The sequence below is a fragment of the Octopus bimaculoides genome, chromosome 2, assembly GCF_001194135.2.
Source record: "Octopus bimaculoides isolate UCB-OBI-ISO-001 chromosome 2, ASM119413v2, whole genome shotgun sequence".
Lineage (NCBI taxonomy): Eukaryota > Metazoa > Mollusca > Cephalopoda > Octopoda > Octopodidae > Octopus > Octopus bimaculoides.
The window spans coordinates 129,383,615-129,405,884 of NC_068982.1; the positions used below are offsets into that span (position 1 = coordinate 129,383,615).

At 36.1% G+C, this 22,270-nt stretch overlaps 1 protein-coding gene across 5 annotated transcripts in view; it reads right to left on the reverse strand.

Moving 5' to 3' along the window:
- LOC106879229 (valine--tRNA ligase) overlaps window positions 1–22,270 on the reverse strand; it is a 45,768-nt gene that overhangs the window by 7,061 nt on the left and 16,437 nt on the right. For all 5 annotated transcript variants that reach the window (XM_014928715.2, XM_014928717.2, XM_052965597.1 and 2 more), the window contains exons 8-24: window positions 20,789–20,908; window positions 19,869–19,977; window positions 18,775–18,954; window positions 17,106–17,230; window positions 15,079–15,182; window positions 13,772–13,853; window positions 13,336–13,412; window positions 11,972–12,062; window positions 10,182–10,287; window positions 9,397–9,467; window positions 8,374–8,499; window positions 7,060–7,164; window positions 6,395–6,463; window positions 5,629–5,707; window positions 4,460–4,587; window positions 2,706–2,855; window positions 995–1,201 (exon numbers count right to left, since the gene is read on the reverse strand). In XM_014928715.2, the coding sequence (XP_014784201.1) occupies window positions 995–1,201; window positions 2,706–2,855; window positions 4,460–4,587; window positions 5,629–5,707; window positions 6,395–6,463; window positions 7,060–7,164; window positions 8,374–8,499; window positions 9,397–9,467; window positions 10,182–10,287; window positions 11,972–12,062; window positions 13,336–13,412; window positions 13,772–13,853; window positions 15,079–15,182; window positions 17,106–17,230; window positions 18,775–18,954; window positions 19,869–19,977; window positions 20,789–20,908 (1,929 nt within the window). The remainder of the gene's footprint in view (window positions 1–994; window positions 1,202–2,705; window positions 2,856–4,459; window positions 4,588–5,628; window positions 5,708–6,394; window positions 6,464–7,059; window positions 7,165–8,373; window positions 8,500–9,396; window positions 9,468–10,181; window positions 10,288–11,971; window positions 12,063–13,335; window positions 13,413–13,771; window positions 13,854–15,078; window positions 15,183–17,105; window positions 17,231–18,774; window positions 18,955–19,868; window positions 19,978–20,788; window positions 20,909–22,270) is intronic.

Below are 22,270 nucleotides of genomic sequence, written 5' to 3' on the forward strand. Positions count from 1 at the left end.
TATATATATATATATATATATATATACATCTTAGAATCAACAGAATAATAATTTGAAGTTTTATGTGTTTACCTTTTATCGTTTACTTGTTTCAATCATTAGACTGCAGCCATACTGGGGTAATGCCTTGAAGAATTCAGTCAAACAAATCAACCACAATAGTTTTTTTTCCTAAAGCCTGGCAATTACTGTCAGTTTCTTTTGCCGACCCACTAAGTTACAGGGGCATAAACGCACCAACATCAGTTGCCATGCGGTGGTGGGGTTGACAAACAGACACACACATATATATGTGACAAGCTTCTTTCAGTTTCCATCTAACAAATCCATTCACAACACTTTGGTTGGCCCAGGTACTTCTGGCTAACAAGAAGCAAGTCAAAACACTGGTGTTCCAGAAGGCCCCTGCACCAATGAGCCAAGTGTGTTATGAACTTACTGTCATCATAAAAGGGAGAAGTTATTCTCCTATGATGTACACCACAGCAAACATATTTTGTGTTTGAACCGACCTGGATGTATTACAAATAAATATACAAATAATCGTTAACAAAAATATAGTTTCAAGAACATGAAGGACTCAGTCTTTTTTATCTTTTGTTTGTTTCAGTCATTAGACTGTGGCCATGCTGGAGCACCACCTTGAAGATTTTTAGTTGAATGAATTGACTTCAGTACTTTTTTTAAGCCGAGGACTTATTCTAGCAATCTCTTTTGCCGAACCATTAAGTTACAGGAACATAAACACACCAACACCAGTTGTCAAACAGTGGTGAACAAACACAAACACACACACACATACAACAGGCTTCTTTCAGTTTCTGTTTACCAAATCCACTCACAAAGCTTTGGTCAGCTCAAGGTGCCACACAATGAGACTGAACTTGGAACCATATGGTTGGGAAAATTTTCAATTTACCGTACAATAATATTTAAGACAACACTTCACAAAGTAAGTGACCCTGAAATGAGTGAATAAAAACATAAAACTTACTTCTTTTGTTGTAGGATAAGGATGTACACAAATACTTGTCGTATCTTTCTTGTTTTCTCCAGGTAATCTTTGAAATAATTCTTCAGTAACATATGGCATAATTGGGTGGAGAAGTCGTAAACCAACATCAAGACAGGTAAAAAGAATATTGCTTGTAATAGTTTTAGCTTCATCATCTGATCCATATAAAATTGGTTTTATGCTTTCCTGTAAAAAGAAAAGTTACGATATTCAGTATCTTTTCAAAATAAATTAAATAATAAACATATTTTTTTTTAAATAGAAGCTAAATCCTTGTACTTACATCAAGAATAATAATAAGTCTACCTAAAGCTACAGGTTCATAAGGCCATAACTCATCTGGATTTTCAAGGTGTTTAAGTTTAGAATACAAGATTTCTTCTTCTTGAAGAAGACAATAGTCCATTGTAAGATTAACTCCAAGTGCTACTGGTACTCATTTTTAACCGAGTGTATTGGAGCAATATGAACTGAAGTGCCTTGCTAAAAGCCACAACATGACCTGAACCAAGAATCAAACCCATGACCTAATGCTTGCAAACTGAACACCCTGACCACTAGGCTACCCAACTTCAGAAGAGTAACGAAGAAATTACTTTAAAAAAATGAAAATATCCAAATAAAATTACATTTTAATGTATCAGAGATTGTTGTTGGCACTCCATCGCTTACGGCGACAAGGGTTCCAGTTGATCCAATCAATGGAACAGCCTGCTCATGAAATTAACGTGTAAGTGGCTGAGCACTCCACAGACACGTGTACCCTTAACGTAGTTCTCGGTGATATTCAGAGTGACACAGTATGACAAGGCTGGCCCTTTGAATTACAGGCACAACAGAAACAGGAAATAAGAGTGAGAGAAAGTTGTGGTGAAAGAGTACAGCAGGATTTGCCACCATCCCCTGCCGGAGCCTCGTGGAGCTTTAGGTGTTTTCGCTCAATAAACACTCACAACGCCCGGTCTGGGAATCGAAACCGCGGTCCTATGACCGCGAGTCCGCTGTCCTAACCACTGGACCATTGCGCCTCCACAGTATCAGAGATAAAGACTGCGAAAAGGAATTTCGAAATTCACATGTATCTTATTATAAAACATGCCACAGAATGTTTTATTGTTATTATTATTTTTTTGCTATAATGAATACTTATTAACCATCACAAGGTCAAGTCCTTGTTGTGGTTTGGTAGCTTGCATGCCTCAATGATCCTGAGAGATATACCAATGGAGCACAAGATCCTGGTAGGACTTTCCATGCTACACAAGTCAAAAGAAAGAGGTCAGAATATTGGGGACCACCTCTTTGCAGGGGTGAAAAGAGATTTGCATAAGGCCAACACCCTACCTGGAATAAAGCAAAGTTACAGAAGGATTGATGACAATTCAAAATCAACAAGACCTGGGAGGGAGAAGAAGGCCTTCTCTCAAGGAAACATATGCCCTGACCTGAAACCCATAAAGGAGGCAGAAGAGAGGACACCCTAAAAATAGCTGGAGGAGGGGTTTTGATGTAGAGCTGAAAAAGTAGGGGTTAAAATGAGAGAAGCAGCAAAGACAGAACAGTGAAGAAAAGTAATCAATGGCCAATGCTCCATAGGAAGTGAAGGGCTAACACTCTAGCTTTCTATCTACACTCAATATCAGATTAAGAAATCAAAAACAATTAGCAATAAAATTCGAAATTTACTTACCACATACCAATCACAAAGCTCATACAACCAGAAATTGTAAATAGCAGTAGTAACAGTTGGGAAGTCATAATTCTCAAATCCAGATGTTGACAACATAACAGCTTCTGAAAGACGACTCAATATCCATTTGTCCATAATGCTTCCTTGATTCTTCAAATAAATTATATAAAAATTTCAAATGTAATTTTCATTTTACAGATTTTCTGAGAATATATATATCATTTAATAATATTCTCATCAAAGTAACTGTCATATGTCTTCTCTAGCCTATGTTCATCTTAATTTCACAAATGTTCATTCAGTTACAATCTTCTCTTTTTTGAATACATCAACATCATCATTATTATCATCATCATCATCATCACCATTGTTTAACGTCCGCTTTCCATGCTAGCATGGGTTGGTCGATTTGACTGGGGACTGGTGAACCAGAAGGCTGCACCAGGCTCCAATCTGATCTGGCAAGGTTTCTACAGCTGGATGCCCTTCCTAACGCCAACCACTCCAAGAGTGTAGTGGGTTCTTTTACGTACCACCGGCACGAAGGCCAGTCAGGCAGTATTGGCAATGGCCATGCTCGAAATGGTGTATTTTATGTGCCACCAGCACAGGAGCCAGTCCGGCGGCACTGGCCATGACAGCAATTATTTTTCACAAAACAATTTACTTCTACGTCCAGCTGTTGTTTTGTAGTGTTTTTTTTATTACATTTCAAAGCTTTAAATTTTTAAATCTTCAAATTAAGTGACAAGGGAAAAAAAGAGAAAAAATTTTCACTGTCAAGAAAAAAATTTCTCCCAATTCTCCTGGTAGACTGAATCCTTTGCAGATTTTAATGCCATCACTTGGGCTTTGGTCATCTTTAGCAGAGTAAACTCTGTTGCAAGCTTTAAGACCAGGTTTATGATCTGAGAATAGCTTTATCTTTTCTTCCCACTAATCTTGAAAGACCATAAAAAAGGTCTCACATAAAAAAAAAGAAACAGCATGTGATGAACCCAGCACTTTGTCTTCTAAATGAGCAAAGCCTTGACTCTTTGCAGTTGAGGAAATTCCTGATGATATTTATTCTTCAGGTGAAGAGTTTACACTTAAACTAGCAATGAGAATGATTCAGACATTCAACCTGATGAAAATGATGAGAAAAGTAGCAATTTGAGTGAATAAATATGGTAGTTGAGAGATAGGCCTATCACTGTTATTCTCCTGAATTTTGTTTTGTGACTCTGTCCATGAGTTTGCCTTCAATGAAGAAATATGGTAGTTGTGAGAAAAGCCTATTATTGTTATTCTCCTGGATTTTTTTGTGATGCAGTCTATTAGTTTGCCTGCAATTGTTACTTGTGAGCTGAATACACAACTATTTTTTGGCTCAAGAGCCCAGGTGGAGGGTAAAGTTAGATGCAGAGACCCAGATCTGAGAGAGTTAAGTTTGGTATTATTCTATTGATCACTTTTTGCTGAAGCACTAAATTTCAGGGATGTAAACAAAGCAACACCAGTTGTCAAGTGGTGAGAGAAACACAACAATACATTCATATGTGCATACACACACCATATATATGTATGTATATGAGAGACTTCTGCACAGTTTTCATCTGTTAAATTCACTTCTATTATTGATCAGGGTGTATAGTACAAAACACTTGCTCCAAGGTGCCAAACAGTGGGACTGAACCTGAAACTACATGGGTGTGAAGGGAACTTCTTAACCACACATGCATTCATTAAAAGAGAAACGGAAAAAAAATTACCTCTTTTACAGGTGATGGTACAAAACTTTCTCCAAGAGCTGACAATGCAAATTTGGTTACATTCCAAAGTTTATTGCAGAAGAAGCGATAACCTTGAACTCTCAAAACATCTAAATTAATGTCTCGTCCTGAAAATGATATAAAAATCTCAAATGTAATCTTTCATTTATGGATTTTTTCTTTGAACTTGTACATTTTTTGATAATACTCTTTCTCTGCAATATTCTCATCAAAGTAACTGTTGTATGCCTCCTCTAGCCAATACCTTCAGTTTTTTTTTTAGCCTTTCATGTTCAATAAGAACCAGTTACAATGAATGTTGCTTCAGATTCCACCACTAAGACAAATCCATTTTATGTCTAGACAATGGAAATTATAATAATAATATAATAATGTTTTCCTAGTTTTGGCAGTGTTTACTTTATTTTAAACTGGTACTTTATTTTATTGACTTGGAGAAGATGAAAGGCAAAATCAACCTCAACAGAATTTGAACTCAGAACATAAAGAGTGGGAAGAAATGTTGCTAAACATTTTGATCAACATGTTCCTGATTCTGCTATCTAGTAGGAAGGAGACAAGACGATTACACTGACTCCTAGTCCTTGACTAGTACTTTATTTTATTGCCCTCAGAGGGATGAAAGGTAAAAGAAGAAATGCTACAAGGAATTTTGTCCAATGCTCTAGTGATTCTTCCAATCCACAGCACTTAGTAATAATAATAATAGTCATTGACTATTACATCCACTTTCCATGCTGGCATAGGTTGGATGGGTTCATCACAGTGTGATACAGTTCTTATTTGAAGTTAATGCCCTCCAAGATTTTTCAGAGACTACACCTTACTCATACATTCTAATCATGTTTCTATAACTGGATGATCTTCTTGATACCAGCCACTTTACAGAGTGTAATGGGTGCAAATAATCATGGCATCAACACAAGAGGAGTTGTATCCTTGACAAGACTAAAAAGTCCTCTTGGCCCCTATATTGTCAGTTCATTTCCCAACCACTTTACAGTGTACAGGCTACATTTTTACAGACATTCCACAGATCTTAACTGTTTCATAATAAATAGAAGCACTATAACAAATAATAATCCTGAATGAAAAATTCAAGAACATTTAAGAAACAAAATGAAATAAAAGAAATTATGGTTCCTAACCTTGAGAAGTGTATGACACGAGAGCAAACCTCAACGCATCAGTACCACATTCAGGAATACCTTGAGGGTAATCAGCTTTCTGAAGATATAAAAAAAAAGAAATGATCACGTAGGTTTTAAAAGAAATAATTTGTAAAAATTCATGTTTAATCTTTTACTTGTTTCAGTCAATGGACTATGGCCATGCTAGGGAATTACTTTGAAGGGTTTAGTCAAACAAATCAACCCCAGTATTTAGTTTTTAGTCTGGTACTTATTATATAAGACTCTTTTGCTAAGTTACAGCAATGCAAACAAACCAACCCCGATTGTCAAGCAGTGGGTGGGACAAACACAGACATAAAGACATGCACACATGTGACAATCTTCTACACACTTACCATCTACCAAATTCAGACAAAACAATATTAATAGTAAAAGACCCAACGGAGGGTCCAGTGATTATTATAAATGGATGTATGAAATGGACAAGCCTCATCCACTTTTCCACGTTTTCAATGATTGGATGGAGTACATTTTGAAGCAGATTTTCTAAGGCTGGATGCCTCTCCAGCTCCCAAGTAAATAATATTTCCCGAGGCCAGACATATTCTTGCAGAATATTGGAAATGATTGGAAATGAATGATACATGTCAGTGACATTCATTCATACACACACACACAATATATATGAGAAGAGTGGGGAGTAATCTATTTCTTTACATATTGCAGTTGTTGTTTCACTTGTTTTAGCAATCACGGTGTGGTGTCAAAATAAAACAATTACCTGACCAGCCTTGGCCTTTGAAACTTCTTTTTCATCCAAATTACTGTCTTTCAGTCGATCATGGAGACCCTGAATTAGAAGACATTTAACTGTTAATTCACACCAGCTTTTCAGTGAAATATAAAAAAATTTAATAAAAAATAACAATCAATTAGCCAATTTGTGAATTGAATTTGAAATTTTCCTCATGTTATGTTGGCATTTGTTGGACAAGTCATCAGATTCTGAGTCAGTTTTTATTCAAACTACTGTTCTCTTTGATGGTTCGGAAAACCACATTTCATTTTCAAGTTTCGATTATGGTTTGGTCTTTATGACTGGATACTTGTCTTATCATTAATTACTTTACAGAGTGGGAAAATATCAGATGAGGATATGAACTATTTATTAAGAAGAAATCTTTTGGGGATATATAGAATATTGATTCACAAAATTGATTATAGTACTCTTTACCAAGTCAGTTTGATGTTACAGAAATAAATCCAACTTGTAATATCTTATTATATTTTACTTTGTTAAAATCTTTCATTCATTATTTGAAAAAAATATCAAACTTAGTTTTTTGTTTAAGCTACAGGATTTCTTTACCAGTTCAAAATGAAACTATCCATACAACTAAGACTGTAAAATCAAACATGTAAAAGATTCTATATTATGATGTTTACCTGAAGACTGATTCCAGTAATAACATCCAAAGGATCAATAACATTGCCAAGAGATTTGCTCATTTTACGTCCATGAGCATCACGAACCATAGCATGAAGGTATACCTGGAAGAACAACAAGAAAAATTAAACTGATGAATGGACTATGGTTTATGCTGGTTAAATTTACTTTTGTTTTCAATAAGTTAGTCTAGGAAGAAAGGGTACCAACCCATGACTTTCACAATCTCTTTTAAACTGATAAGATCAATGCAGCTGATGCTCCAGTCAAATATCTTTACCTCACTGTCTGCAGAAAATACACGAGCAGGAAGGGAAACAAGGGTCTGGTTTGAATGCCTAGAACAGAGAAAAATCTGTTAAAGGCATCCAAAATCCAGGAGGTTGTGCTTTATATCGGGCAGTATGTCAGAGTTACAACAACCTGATTTCAGCTGCTAAAGCTGAAATCAATTAAAAGCATCTTTTTCAGGTAGTATGTCATGTGGTTAAAGAAGTTCACTTCCTAACCAAGTGCCTTCAGATTCAGTCCCACTGCGTGGCACTCCAGGTAAGTGTTTTCAACTATAAATCTGGGTTAACCAAAGCCTTGTGAATGGATTTGGTACACAGAAAACGAAAGAAGCTTTGTATGAGAGAGAGAGAGAGAGAGAGAGAGAGAGAGAGAGAGAGAGAGAGGGAGAGAGAGAGAGAGAGAGAGAGAGAGAGAGAGAGATTGGGTGACGTTCAATGTCAGTGGGTGTTTGTGTTTCTTTGTTTTGGCATTGCACGATAGCTGCTTATTTCCAGTCTTCCATAAAAACATCTCAGGCCATGGGGAAATATCACCTTGCTTGGAAACAGGTGAGGGACAGCACTGAGAAGGGCATCTGGTTATAGAAAATCTACCACACTAAATTCTGTTTGACCCATGTAAGTATGGGAAATTGGACATTACAAGCTTCATCTATAAACGGGATCTATAACTGTTTTAGTTGAATTAAATTATGTTCTCATAGAAAACCTAAAATAGGACATATAAAATGGATTCCACTCATTTACAGACTGACCCATAACTTGGTGCAACAGAAACAATGCCCCAATACCCATTCAGTAAAAGAATCAAGCTAATAAATATTGATTCTTAATGTTGGCACAATGGCCCAAATTTTATGTGGAGAGATATGGTGGGTCACTAACCCAGGAATGTAACTAAATATCGCAAGGAATTTAGTCTGGTATTTAACCATTCCATAACCCTTTGAAGTACTAATATGACAAAAATCAAAACAAGTGGACTATATTGAAGTTGCTAAAACAAATTTCTTGAATTACCTCTTTGAATGGTAGTTTTCCAAGGAGTGCATTACCCATCATCACCATACGAGCAACCCAGAAGAACAAGATATCATGTCCAGTTTCCAACAAAGTACCAGGATAATAGGCTTGGAGATCAGGTGTCTGCAAAGATAATATTCACTTAAAAATTATAATTTTCAACAAAGTTTCTAATTTCATAAACAAGATACAATGTATCAGCACTAAACATTTTTTTAAAAAATTGATATTTTTAATAATTTTACTTCATTGAATAAAACAGTTTTTCATTTTGAGATATTACATTTGCAACAAATTTGCAGATGCCACATCAACCATGTAGCAGTACAAACAATATTTCCTGCTTGTTCTTGGAAGTGTGAGGGCATGAAGCCTTGTAGTTAGGGTGTAGTACTCATGATCAGAAGATCATGGTTTCAGTTGTGGAACCAAGTGGTGCACTGTGTTCTTAAGCAAAACACTTCATTTCATGTTGCTCCATTCTAAACAGTTGTAAACAAGTAACCCTGCAATGGACTGGCATAACATTCAGTGGGAACATTACTATCTTGGTCACTGATACACCATGGAAACCAGGTAGCCAGCCCTATGAGTTTGAGGACTTGAAACAGTAACGTGCAGAGTTTTCATACAAATTATGTAATTTAATGAAGTTCAGATGCTTTAAGAATTTAGAGAAAAAAAACAAGTTTGTCCATTGACATCATCTAATGTGATATCCTAATGTAAAAAAGCTGCATTAACAAGATTTTCTGGCAGGAAAATCATGAGTTAAAGGTAAATGTCAGTGTCAGAAGGCCACTTTAGAAAAAAAACTCTAAAGTAGCTACAAAAGGTGTTAGCAAGTGGATTATTGAAAGAATGATACTGATATAAAGTGGGATTTAAGAAAGAAAAAAACTATCATTAATTTAACAATTGTAAACAATTATCTTAAATAATGAAGAAATACTAAAATAAGTATGAAAGTGAAAAGAAAAATTTAAAGTGAAATTATCTGAAATTCTTGAAGTTACTAACCTCATCAGGCCAACCAAATATAGAAAATGGGAAAATACCAGATGAAAACCAGGTGTCAAGTACATCTTCATCTAAAATGAAAAGTAATAAACATAAATACAAATGTGTGTGTGTGTGTGTGTGTGTGTGTGTGTGTGTAAAAATCATCATCATTTTAACATCTACTTTTCCATACTTGCATGGGTTAGGCAGTATTTGTTAAAGCAGATTTTCTTCCTGTCACCTACCCTCACCTGTTTCCAAGCAAGTAAATATTTTGCCATGGCCAAGTACGTTTTCACTGAGAACTAGAAACAATGGACACTGCTTGTAGGACAGTGATGCTTGTTTACAACAATCACATGTCACTGCAAGGAGACACACATACACACCCGCATGCATGCATATATAAATGCATATTAGGTTGGAAAGAAAGTCCTGCTGTATTTTTAACATGAACAAGACCCTTTTTCAATACTCAGGTTAAAATAGGCATTAATTTTTACATTTTAGTGATTTTTTTCCCACTTCTTTGCAGATTATTTTATAACATAGTGGTTAAATTCATATTGATTTTACCCTTTTAAAATAAGTTTAGATCAAACTCATATGGCACCGCATGCAAAAGGGGATTTTTAGCAATGAAAGGGACAAAAAATGTTCATTCTATTTATGGAAATGAAGCTTTAATGATTTTTCCAGTTTCACTTGGGAAATTTTTCTCACACAAATTTCCTTGATCTGGATGACCAAGGTTAGAAATCCTTATCATCATATTTATTATTATTATTGTTATCATTATTTACCTTGTTTCAGAGAAATCTTCTCCACAGATACATTGAAACGTTCTGCAGCATTCTGCTTAGCTTCCTCTTCAGTGCGACCACTCACCCAGTACTTATCATCAGTACCCTGAAGTAGACAAACAGAGTATATAAACAATCCAATAAAACCAAGCATAAAACAAGTTTTCAAATGTGTGTGTGCATGTGAGAAATTATCAACACCACCACCATCGTTTTAACATCTACTTTTCCACAAATGTGCAGGAAATAATAAGCACTAAAAATATGCAGACAACAGGCTCCCTCAAATGCTCAGGTGGATCATTAGAAGTAGTAGATAGCTTCTATTATCTAGGGGAGCAAGTTAGCAGGTAGGGAGGGAGTTCTGAAAGGGTAGTTGCTGGGATAAGGGTAGGGCTGGGCGAAGTCCAGAAAGCTTCTACCTTTGTTGGTAACAAAGGGCCTCTCTCTCAGAGTGAAAGGCAAATTGTATGATGCCTGTATACATACAGCTATGTGAGACATGGGCTTTGACTACAAAGGACTTGTGAAGGCTTGAAAGAAATGAAGCTAGCATGCTCCACTGGATGGGTAATGTCAGTGTACACACACAAATGATCTAAGAGCAAAACTGTGTATAAGAGGCATCAGACATTGTGTGCAAGAAAGAAAACTGCACAGGTCTGGTCATGTGATGCATATGGATGAGAACAGCAGTGTAAAGAAATGCCGAGCTCTAATTGTGGAGGGTACCGTGGAAGGGGTAGACCTAGGAAGACATGAGATGAAGAGGTGAGAAAGGATCTTCAGATGCTGGGCCTCAATGAAGAAATGACAAGGGACCAGGAGATGTAGCGATTTGCTGTACTAGATAAGACATGTCAAACTAAGTCTTCCACACATACAGACTTGTTTTTTCAGGTGCTGGTGCCACTTAAAAAAAGCACCTGTGCCAGTGTTAAACACACCCATGATGGTGACACATAAAGTACCCAGCAAATTTTTTGTTAAGTGGTTGGTGTTAAGAAGAGTATCCAGCCATAGAAACCAATCCACAACAGACAGTTGGAGTCTTGACAGCTCCCTGCTAGCAAGCTCCATGTCAAATCGTCCAAGACATGCCAGCATGAAGAGCAGACATTGATGATGATGATGATGATGATGATGATGATGATGCATGGGACAGATAGAATTTGCTGGGGTAGATTTTTATATGATTGTTGCCCTTTCTGTTGCTAACCCACACATGTTTCTGAACAAAGTAATATTTCCTCATGACCAAACATGGTTTCACAGTAGTTTGGAAACAAGGGACACTACATGTATAATGGTGACACTACATGTATAATGGTGACACTCGTTTACAACTATAAAGTGATGCCAAGACATGAAGGCATAAACACACACACACACACACACACACACACATATACACACGTATGTCTACAATGGGGTTATTTCAGTTTCTGTTTACCAAATCCACTTACAAAGCTTTGGTTAACCAAAATGTTACTCAATGGGACTGAACCTGAAACCAAATAGTTAGGAAGCAAACTTCTTAACCACACAGCCATGCCTGCACCTGAAAAAGAAATTCATTTATCTTTTATCTTCTACTCGTTTCAGTCATTGGACTGCAGCCATACTTAGGTATTGCCATGAAGGGTTTAGCTGACCAAATCAACCCCAGTACTTATGGGTTTTTTTTTAAGTCAAGTACACATCTCATAGCCATGTCTATACCTAAGGATAAATCAAAAAGCACATAGTAAAAGTATGCCTAAAAAGAAGGAAAATCAAGAGATAATTACCAAGCCCTCTGGTACATTGGGATCATTAACTGTGACAAAATAAGCTGGGATTCTATGTCCCCACCACAACTGCCGAGATATGCACCAATCCCTGAAAAATAAAAGCATAATTATTAAATCTAGTCATTACAATGGATTAAATCTAAATTCATCATCATTTTCCCATACTGGCATGGGTTGGATGGTTCCACAGGAACTGGTAAGTCAGAAGACTGCACCAATCTCTGCTGACTGCTTTAGCATGGTTTCTACAGCCAAGTGCCCTTCCTAACACCAAACACTTTGCAGAATATACTGGGTGCTTTTTACGTGGTACCAGCAGCAGTAAGGACACCAAGTAACTTGCAAGACAACACGACCCCTCAACTAAGGTGGAGTGTAATATTGAGGGACAACAAAGGGATCTTGTATATGGGGGGAAATATGGCAGCCTCAGGTGGGAGAGAGTAAAAGGAGAAAGGAGATAGTGACAGTGAGTGGACCAAGGATTGGAAAGGGTGGTCTCAATTAAAATCCAGTTCTCTTAATAGGACAAATAAGTTAATCCATAAAAAATTCAACAAGGTATTAAGTAGCTAACAGTTTCTGACAGGTACAAGGCCGGAAATTCCAAGAGAAGAGCTTAGATGATTAAAGAAATCCTAGTACTTAACTGGTATTTTATTTTATTAACCCCAGAGGAGTGAAATGCTAAGTTGCCCAAGGCAGGATTTGAACTCAGAATACCGAGAGAATGAACAAATGCAGCAAAGCATTTTGTCAGATAATCAAATGATTCTGCCAACCTATTGTACTTAATTGTATGTAATACAGGAACAAATCTAGAATATCGTTTCTTGTCTGAACAATCTTGACATTTAATTTTCAGCCCATCATAAAAATTACTTTTACTTTAGCAGAGGCTGTTTTTGTCAAAGATTGATTGAGATTTTTCTACCAATGTTTTATTTATTTTATAAACCATGGAGGTTTGAATGCAAATATTGCGGTATCAAATTAACCACCAATATCTAGCCCAGCACTAAGCAATTTTTACCGATGCCCTACCTAAGAACAAACAAAATATAAACCTAAAAGGAATAATAAATAAATATTTTTTTTTAATGACAACTTTGACATACTGGCATTGGTTACTTACAAAAATACGGATTTGTTAGAATTTTTAGTGCATGTCTTTTAAAGTTGGATAATATTCCTAAAAATAACATATTTAACTAAGTAGATTTAATCATGTAGAGTGATTTTTCTTGATCAAGAACACAATATCTGTACTAAATATAAGGTAGATTAAATAATAGGTGAACTGTAACACAAAAGTGAATGAGTTACATAGAGAACAGTAAGAAGAAAGATAAACAAATTACCTTGAATCCTCTAACCAACGATACCAAGTTTTTTTATGCATATCAGGTATAATCTTCAGATTGCCTTCTTTGACATCCTACCAAAAAAAAAAAAATGTTTTGATTGTAATATTCAATACCATAAAAATAATGTAATAAAGTTTTTAAAAAGAAAAATCAAAATATATAACATTTCTTTTTTGACAAGAAAGCAATTTAACAGAAATGTTGAAAATAAGTGGGAAAGAGACACACACAAAGTGTATTTTATTTTAGAATTAAACAAAAAAACTTAAGGTAAGCAAATATAAATATTCTTTCCTTAGAAAGTAGCACAATTCCTGTTTAGGACCCCAGAAGCTGATTGTTGGATTTTGTTCCTTTCTTTCATTATTTTACAAACAATTTTGCAGTAAGAAGTACACTAAACCAAAATATAAAGGAAATTGGAACTTACTTTAACAGCTTGTGCAGCCATGTCTTTGAGATCAACATACCACTGTGGTTTGAGGAGGGGTTCTATAATATCTTTTGAACGACTGAAAATTGAATAATATAAAATTAGAATTTAATTTATAAAAAACATTGTGATTTTACTTGACTATTTCAGGGTCAAAATGTAAATATTAGTAAAAGTATTAAATGAAAGTTGAATGCTTCAGACATAAATTTTAAAAGTAAAATTTATTTTGTTTGGATTCTATTTTATTCTAGTTTCAATAGATACATTATTGGTAGCAACACAATAAAAAACAAACCTATCAGCATATTGATATATGTACATTAAATTTTTACAGCTTTATTAGCAAAGTATAATTAATGTATATTGATTGAATTGCTGATGTCATTACTTCCAACACTAACAGTACTATCATCAACACTGCTGCCCCTCTTCTGAAATTCCTGACCTGCTCATAATTTTCCTGCAATTGTCAAGAAGAACGTTAACCACATTAATCTCACCTGTCTGCGAAGGCCACAAGTACACCTCTCTCTTTCAGACCAACACAATAAAAATTTCAATTTTTGGGGGTTACCTGAATTTACTGTAACTACCAATATCACTAATTAATTTCTTCATCTCATTAGCTTCACACATTCCAATAACACTTCCAGATTGTATTGCTTGGTGCCCTTTCCCTCTAAGCTAAGAGATAATACCTTTAATTTTTAATATCCTTTGTAACTAAAATGAACCTGGATTTATGTCAAATGATACCAAATCATTTTTAACTCCTCTCCTTTCCAGTCCATCAATTTGGTTTCTTTGTTTGTTAATAGAATATCTGTTTATTTCATAGTAACATGTATTGAACAAGGAGTTATTTAAGGAGGCAAGATTTTACTTCCTGTCACCAACCCACAGCTGTTTTTCAAGTAAGGGTTACTTTTATTTTATAGGTCTTCAAAACTGCAGGGCAACCAGTCACAATGTCAACAAGGAATTTAAACATCATTAGTTTCACTCAAATGATGATGAGCAAGGAATATCAACATCTACACATACATTCTCTCCTTCTCTCTCTCTCTCTCACACACACACACATACATGACAGCTTGCTACAGTTTCTGTCCACCAAATTCATAACAAATTACTGATTGGCCCAAAGCTTTAGAAGAAGATATTTACTAAAATTGCTATGCAGTGAGACCTAACCAAAACCATGTAGTTGTGAAGCAAACTCCTTAACCATGCAGACATGCCTGTAGCTTAGCTGATATAAAAGTGCAGCTTTGAAAACAGTAAAAATATGTCAACATTACCTGCATGTTGGTATAACCATGGGGTTGTCAACAGAACTTTCATAGAGGCCTTTATCTTTCAAAGCTTGTGTCACTGCTTTTCTAGCATCGAATCGTTTCATGCCCTAAAAATAAAAATAGCTGCTGTAAATATTTCTGCAAATCTTAACTTTCTTTATACAGAGATTTTGGATATATGATATTAAATCACAAGCAGTACTTAGGTAATTTTGATGCTACTTTCAGGAGGGAAAAACTCATTGGCTCAAATTTATAGACTCTAGATCAGTGGTTCCCAACCATTTTGTGATCACATACCACTTGGAGGTTTCGTATAGCTGCCGAGTACCACCTGGTTCCAGAAAAACTCAATTCGATCAGATATCAATTTAATCACAAATAGAAAACACAAATGAACTAACAACAAAGAACACAACTCAATTTAATGTAAGGGCTGAATCTGTTTCTTCTCCACCACCTGGTCAATGCAGGGCATCACCTTGCTCACAGCGCATTGGAAATCATGGCTGGGCACAGCAAAATGGTTCTGGCTCTTCGACTTGGTGACCAGTAAAGCTGAGAACCCCTGCTCAGACTCCCACGTAGAGAGGAAAATCAGTAGCTGGGGAACAGCGTGACGGGCTAGCATCGGGTACGAGAAGGCCGTGTTTAGCCAGAAGTTTATAGGAGAGCATTCTTTGGGCTTCGTCTTTGCTGTCTTATCAGCCTGGATATCCATAAGTTCCTCTTCTTCTCCAGTCCCAACAGGCAACTCAGCTGGATCAATGGAGAATGGATTGGCAATGATGGCACAACAAGTCACGTCTGGGAAGTAATGCATCAACTCAGTCTTGAGCAGTGAGAGGTGACGGACGATTTCTAAGGCAAATTCATCATTGGGTTTGCTGTCAAGTGTAGTCAGCAGTTCAAACATTCCATAGCATTTGCTCTCCACATTCTTCAACCATAGATCCAACTTCCAGACAAACACTCCCAACTTTGAGATGAATTCTGTGACAGTGCACTTGGGCTCTTGAAATTACAGGTTTAAGTGGTTGAGGGCTCCAAAAATGTCTGATAAGTAGGCCAACCTTGAGATACTCATCCTCCAGATCTTTTTGAAAATTGTGTTCCTTCTCCATGAAGAAAACAAGAAGTTCATCCCTCAGTTCAAAGAAACACCTCGTCGCATTACCCCCAGGAGAGGGGGTAAATGAAGTCCATTTAATGAGATCAAAAATAAGTTAAGACAATATGAAGTTTATAAAATAAAATTTAAACAAGTGATCTAAATTTTTATCCAAACTATAACTGAAGCTATTATTACTAATATATCATATTCTTCTTGTACAAAGTTCTTTATTTCCTGAAGAAGTTTAAACCAAGAAAGCTTAGTGATCATCATCATTGTTTAACGTCTGCTTTCCATGCTGGCACGGGTTGGACAGTTTGACTGAGGTCTGGCAAGCCAATGGGCTGCACCAGGCTCCAATCTGATCTGGCAATGTTAGGCAGCACTGGCCACGATTTCGATTTCACTTGACTCAACAGGTCTTCTCAAGCACATCATATCGCCCAATGCTTCAAGGATACTTTTAAATGGGCTGGTCATGCAACACTTTGTAAAGGTGCTACACCAGTCATTGGGTATGACTCCTAATTGCTTTATCTACCAGGGTACTGTTGATTCGAGTAGCTGGTCCCTCAATTGGGTCAACATTTGGCAGACTCTCCTCCTCCCATTCATTCTCCATGTTCAGCAGTCTTTTATAATGGCATCTCCAAGCCTCTTTCTTTGCAGTGTTACACATTATACATATGTATACATGCTCACTCACAATGGGCTTCATGCAGTCTCTGTCTGAACAAATTCCCTCACATGGCATTGGTCAGCACAGGGCTATAATAGAAGACACTTACCCAAGGTGCTGTACAGTGTTCCTAAACTTGAAACCATGTGGCTGTGAAGAAAACTCTTTAACAACTATGTCTGTGCTTGTAATATAAACCATATCATAAAAAATTTAAAAGATAAGAAAATATCTTACTGAAAATTGTCCACAATCATTTGTTATGTTTCCTTCTTCGTCTATAACGGTCACAAATGGGAGACTGTGTCGTTTACCAACTTCATAATCATTGTGATCATGGGCTGGTGTGATTTTTACAGCACCTGAAGGGATGTATATATGAAATGATATTTCAGTATGAACCTTTATACATATCTTCTATATATGCAGAATGTAACACTATTTCAGATAGTAATAAAGTTAATAAATATTACGATAAAAACAGAAAGGATTTCATTCATTTATTTGTTTCAGTCATTAGATTGGGGCCATGCCGGGGTAATCAATCAAATCACCCACAACACTAATTTTAAGTCTGACAATTAATCTACCAGTCTCTTTTTGCTGGACTGTGAATGAATGAATGTATGTACGCACACACACATGTATGCGTGTGTGTGTGTGTGTGTGTATTATACACACACCTCACACACAAATACTTATGAACTTTTCTGCAGTGATGGTAACATATTCAGCCTTAGTTGAATTCTTGCTTGCATGAAAATTTTAGAGAAACTTGTCCTTGTCATGCTGTTTGCAGATGACTGTGCACTTCTAGCATACACATGTATGGCCCTTCAAACAGTTATGCCTAGCTTAGCTAAGGCAGCCAAAGCCTTTGGCCTCACCATCAGTCTGTAGAAAACTGAAGTGCTTGTTCCAAAAACCACATACTAACTACCACAAATCGGCATAAAAAAACACTCCCTCAATGCAGTCAAACACTACCCTGAGGAGTGTCATTTCTAATGAAGCAACCTGTGAAAAGGAAGTTGACAACTGCAATGCCAAAGCCAACACCTCCTTTGGATGTCTACAGAAGAGTATATGGCAGAATAAATCACTGCATCTATCCACCAGAATTAGAGTCTACAAGACAGTTGTCATTCTCTATGGGTCAGAAGTTTGGGTGCTCTACAGGAAGCAGGTCAAACAGCTGGAACACTTCCACCAGAGATGCCTTCACTTCATCATAGACATCTCATGGAGAAAATATGTCACCAACAATGAATATATATACATATATAAAATAGGCTTCTTCAGTTACAATCTACCTATTGCTTTCACAAGATACTGGTCAAACCACAATTATCATGGAGGATATTGGCCAACAACAACCATACAGTGGAACTGATCCCCTAACCACAGGTCTCTGAAGCAGACTTCTTAACCACACAACCATACCTATACCTATTACACACACACACACACACACACATATATCTGAGAATGACCAGTGAACATTTCTTACAATATATTCTAAGAATAATCATGCTGTTATATATGAAACACAATATTGCTGAGACGCTTCCAAAAAAAGAAAAGTCGTTGGAAAACAGATCATAGCAGTGACTCCTTCTAAGAATATCTGAAGAAGGAATTGTATTCCGAAATATCATCGGACTATGGATAACTAATTTACAATAGGTATATAGTCCATTTCTTGTATTATAGTGCATTGTTGTACCATTCAAAACTTTTTTCTTTACAAACAATACACAATGTTTCAAGCGAACTACAATACTCTCCAATTTCAATACAAATTATATCATCTACCAAGATTTTAGTAAATTACATATTCAAATGTAATATGCTGTCCAGTAGAATTAAGGTAATATGTTCTCAAGTCAAACAGCAACAAACTCACCTGTTCCGAACTCTTGATCAACAAAGTCATCACATACAATTGGAAGGCGTCTTTCAAGAAATGGATGCTGGACAAATTTCCCATGGAGGTGTTTGTAACGTTCATCATCAGGGTGGACAGCAACTGCTGTGTCTCCCAGCATTGTTTCAACACGTGTTGTAGCAACAATTATTTTTTCATCTATGTTCATCAGTTAAATTAAATTAAAAATCATAAATTAGAACAAAAGGAAACTTAATTCAGTAGATCGTTCAAAGCAGTATTTCTTATGGAAAGGAGTCAGGGAAATGAGGTAGACATATTTCCATGGTTAATAAAATTAGGTGGTTTTGAAATTTTTTTTAAAATTGTCTAATACCACAGCAAAGAAAGATGAATTATATAGTTGCAAACTTTTTGTCTTCTTAATAATATAAAGGGAGAAGTGGGGGCAAAATATTTCACTATTTTTTAGAGGGGGTGGCTGTTATTTCTCATTTTGAGGCCCAGACTTATTTAAAGACATCACTATATGCAAATAGGAGTAAGATGGGGATGAGCCAATGTGAGAACCTTTATGTAGTCATTAGGCCTGCAAGAAATAACAGCCAAATGTCCCTCAACCATCTTAAGAAAAAATAGGAAGTATACATTGGACAATGAACACATTTCCTAAAATGTCTGATGGTTTGAAGGTCTGATCCTTTTTAATTGTTTTACTTAAAAAGGTGAGTTTCCCCTTTCTGTATGTGACAAATATTTCATTAATATTTTAATTGGAAGTAAAAAGGGAGACCAAGTAAAACCAATCATATTTTCTTCAATGTTAGGAAAGGGAAACATTCAGAGCTGTAGATCCAGAGGACTGCAAAAGCAGCTTAAAATGTCCGACTAAGACATTTAGTAAACAAAAAAATAAGGCAAAATTTGTTGAACAGCAATCACATTGCTCTGCAACTTCATTCAGCCTGTCTTGCTGCCAACAACTCCAATCTTACTTAAAGGAAAACTCAATAGAGTAGGAAGGAGATAATAAAGTATAAATAAAGAAATATGTCCCAAATAGATGTTAAATTTAACAAACAAAACAGTAATGCTCAGAACATCATCCCTACCTGAGTCTACTACAGGATAGGCAAATGAGACAAGAACTCCAAATTCAACTTTGTCTTTATAGTTAGGTACAGCAAGGAAAGTACGTCCACTTATTTCTTTTTTATCTACCTGGAAATATATTTAAAACGAATAACACAATAAATATTCACTACAGGAAATTGTCCATCTAATTACATGCAAATACTCCTGATGAAAAAGTAAAAAGAACAATGATTGTTTTCCCTTGTATCAATCATTACAAAGAAAAGAAAAGAAAAGTTCATCTTTTGATGATTTCTGTGAAAGCAAATTTAAAATTTATCTCCATTTTATCTTTTTAAATTTGGATATTTGCTTATTGTTGACATTTTAGATTTCAGTGAATTTCTTATTTTTAAAAGCTCAATTATTATTAAGAAGATTAACTCTAATTATCAGTTAAGCAATAACTAAGCATTTCGTCTCGGTTCTCATGTCAGGAGGCAGTATCTGTGACAAAATGAAAACAGATACAATGTAGAACATAGGCTTAGACTTAGGTCTGTCATCAATCTCAGGACTCATAAAGCTAAAGTTTGACATGGTTTCCATGGTATATAAGTGACTGAGATTACAACATTCACCACTGAATGAGACACCAGTCTGTTGCAGGGTTAGCTTCCCAGCTTTTATTGGAACTCATTTACAACTGACTGTACTGGAACAATGTGAAATGAAGCTTTCTGCTCAAGAACATAATACACCACCCAGTTCAAGAATTGAAATTACAATCTTACAATCACAAGTGCAATACACTATCCACTAGATCACACACTTTCGTTTTAGAGCATACTTGAAGAAAAAAACATAAAATATGTTTCTATGCAACGAATGCCAAATCTCTCCATACTACCATCATAAGAATATATTATTACAAAATAATTAAAAAGTAGAAATGTACCTCAATATCTGAAATAGCAGAATTCAAAGTACAAGACCAATTTACAAGTCTGACACTGCGATAAATCAATTTCCGTTGATGCAAACGGACAAAAGCTTCAGTGACAGCACGGCACAATTTCTAGAAATAGAAAGAAAAGCAACATGAGGAAACTTGAAAAAAAAAAGAAGAAAAAGTAAAATGTTATGTAAGTATAATATGCAAGTTCAAGAACTGAATGTGTTACAAGAAACAAAAATAATACACTGAGCTCAGATATCTATTTTGAGAACTACAATGATCTGAATTGATTAAAAATAAATAATTAAATTTACGTTAAAATTCCATCACACACATATCATCATCGTTTAACGTCCGCTTTCCATGCTAGCATGGGTTGGACGGTTTGACTGAGGACTGGCGAGCCAGAAGGCTGCACCAAGCTCAATCTGATCTGGCAAAGTTTCTACAGCTGGATGCCCTTCCTAACACCAACCATTCAGAGAGTGTGGTGGGTGCTTTTACGTGCCAGTCAGGCGGCTCTCGCAACGACCACACTCAAAAGGTGTTTTTTACGTGCTACCTGCACGGGTGCCAATCTGTGGCCCTGGCAACGATCACACTCGGATATACTTTTAACGTTCCACTGGCATGAGTGCCAATCAGGCAGTACTGTCATCAGCCACGTCAGCAATTTTGATTTTGATTTCACTTGCCTCAACAGGTCTTCACAAGCAAAGTTTATTGTCCAATGAATGAGGGGTACCCATAAGTGGGCTGCTTACACTGGCATAGGCCGTGGGTTATGGTCTCACTTGGCTTGTCAGGTCTTCTCAAGTACAGCTTATCTCCAAAGGTCTTGGTCACTAGTCATTGCCTCAGTAAGGCCCAATGTTCAAAGATCGTAAACTAAAAATACATGATACCCACTCATTTTTGACAAAATTCAGTTAGCCACTACAAAGAACAAGACAGGTTCCTTTGATAAGTCAAAATCATAACCAGGGAATTATAGAATATTCTGGTCATTTTATAAGATCTTTCATTACTTCCAGGAAGAATTTATGCTCAATTTAATTTTCAGATTAAAGACAATTTTATTATTAAACAGCTCTTAGTGAAGCATAACTCTAACCATTTATAAAATACTAGCAGAAATACCCGGCGTTGCCCGAGTTAAAGAGAATAATGAAATCTAAAAATGCCGTCTAGACTACGCATCATCTTTATATATAGAGATGTATATACACACACGCACCCAAACACACGTATATTTATGTATATCAATATAAATATATGAAAGTCAATGAAGTTTCGTAAAAGAAGGTGATCATGTACATACTTTCTTGCTGTTGTGATTATAACACCTCATTGTAAACTATGTTCCTTGTTTTCCCTTGTGGAGCATATACAAATAGGTTTTTTGTTGCTGCCCACTCTTGAGCAGCCAACATACAGTTGTCCATGTGAGAAGCAGGGCTCTTCCAAGAGAAGACCAGCTAC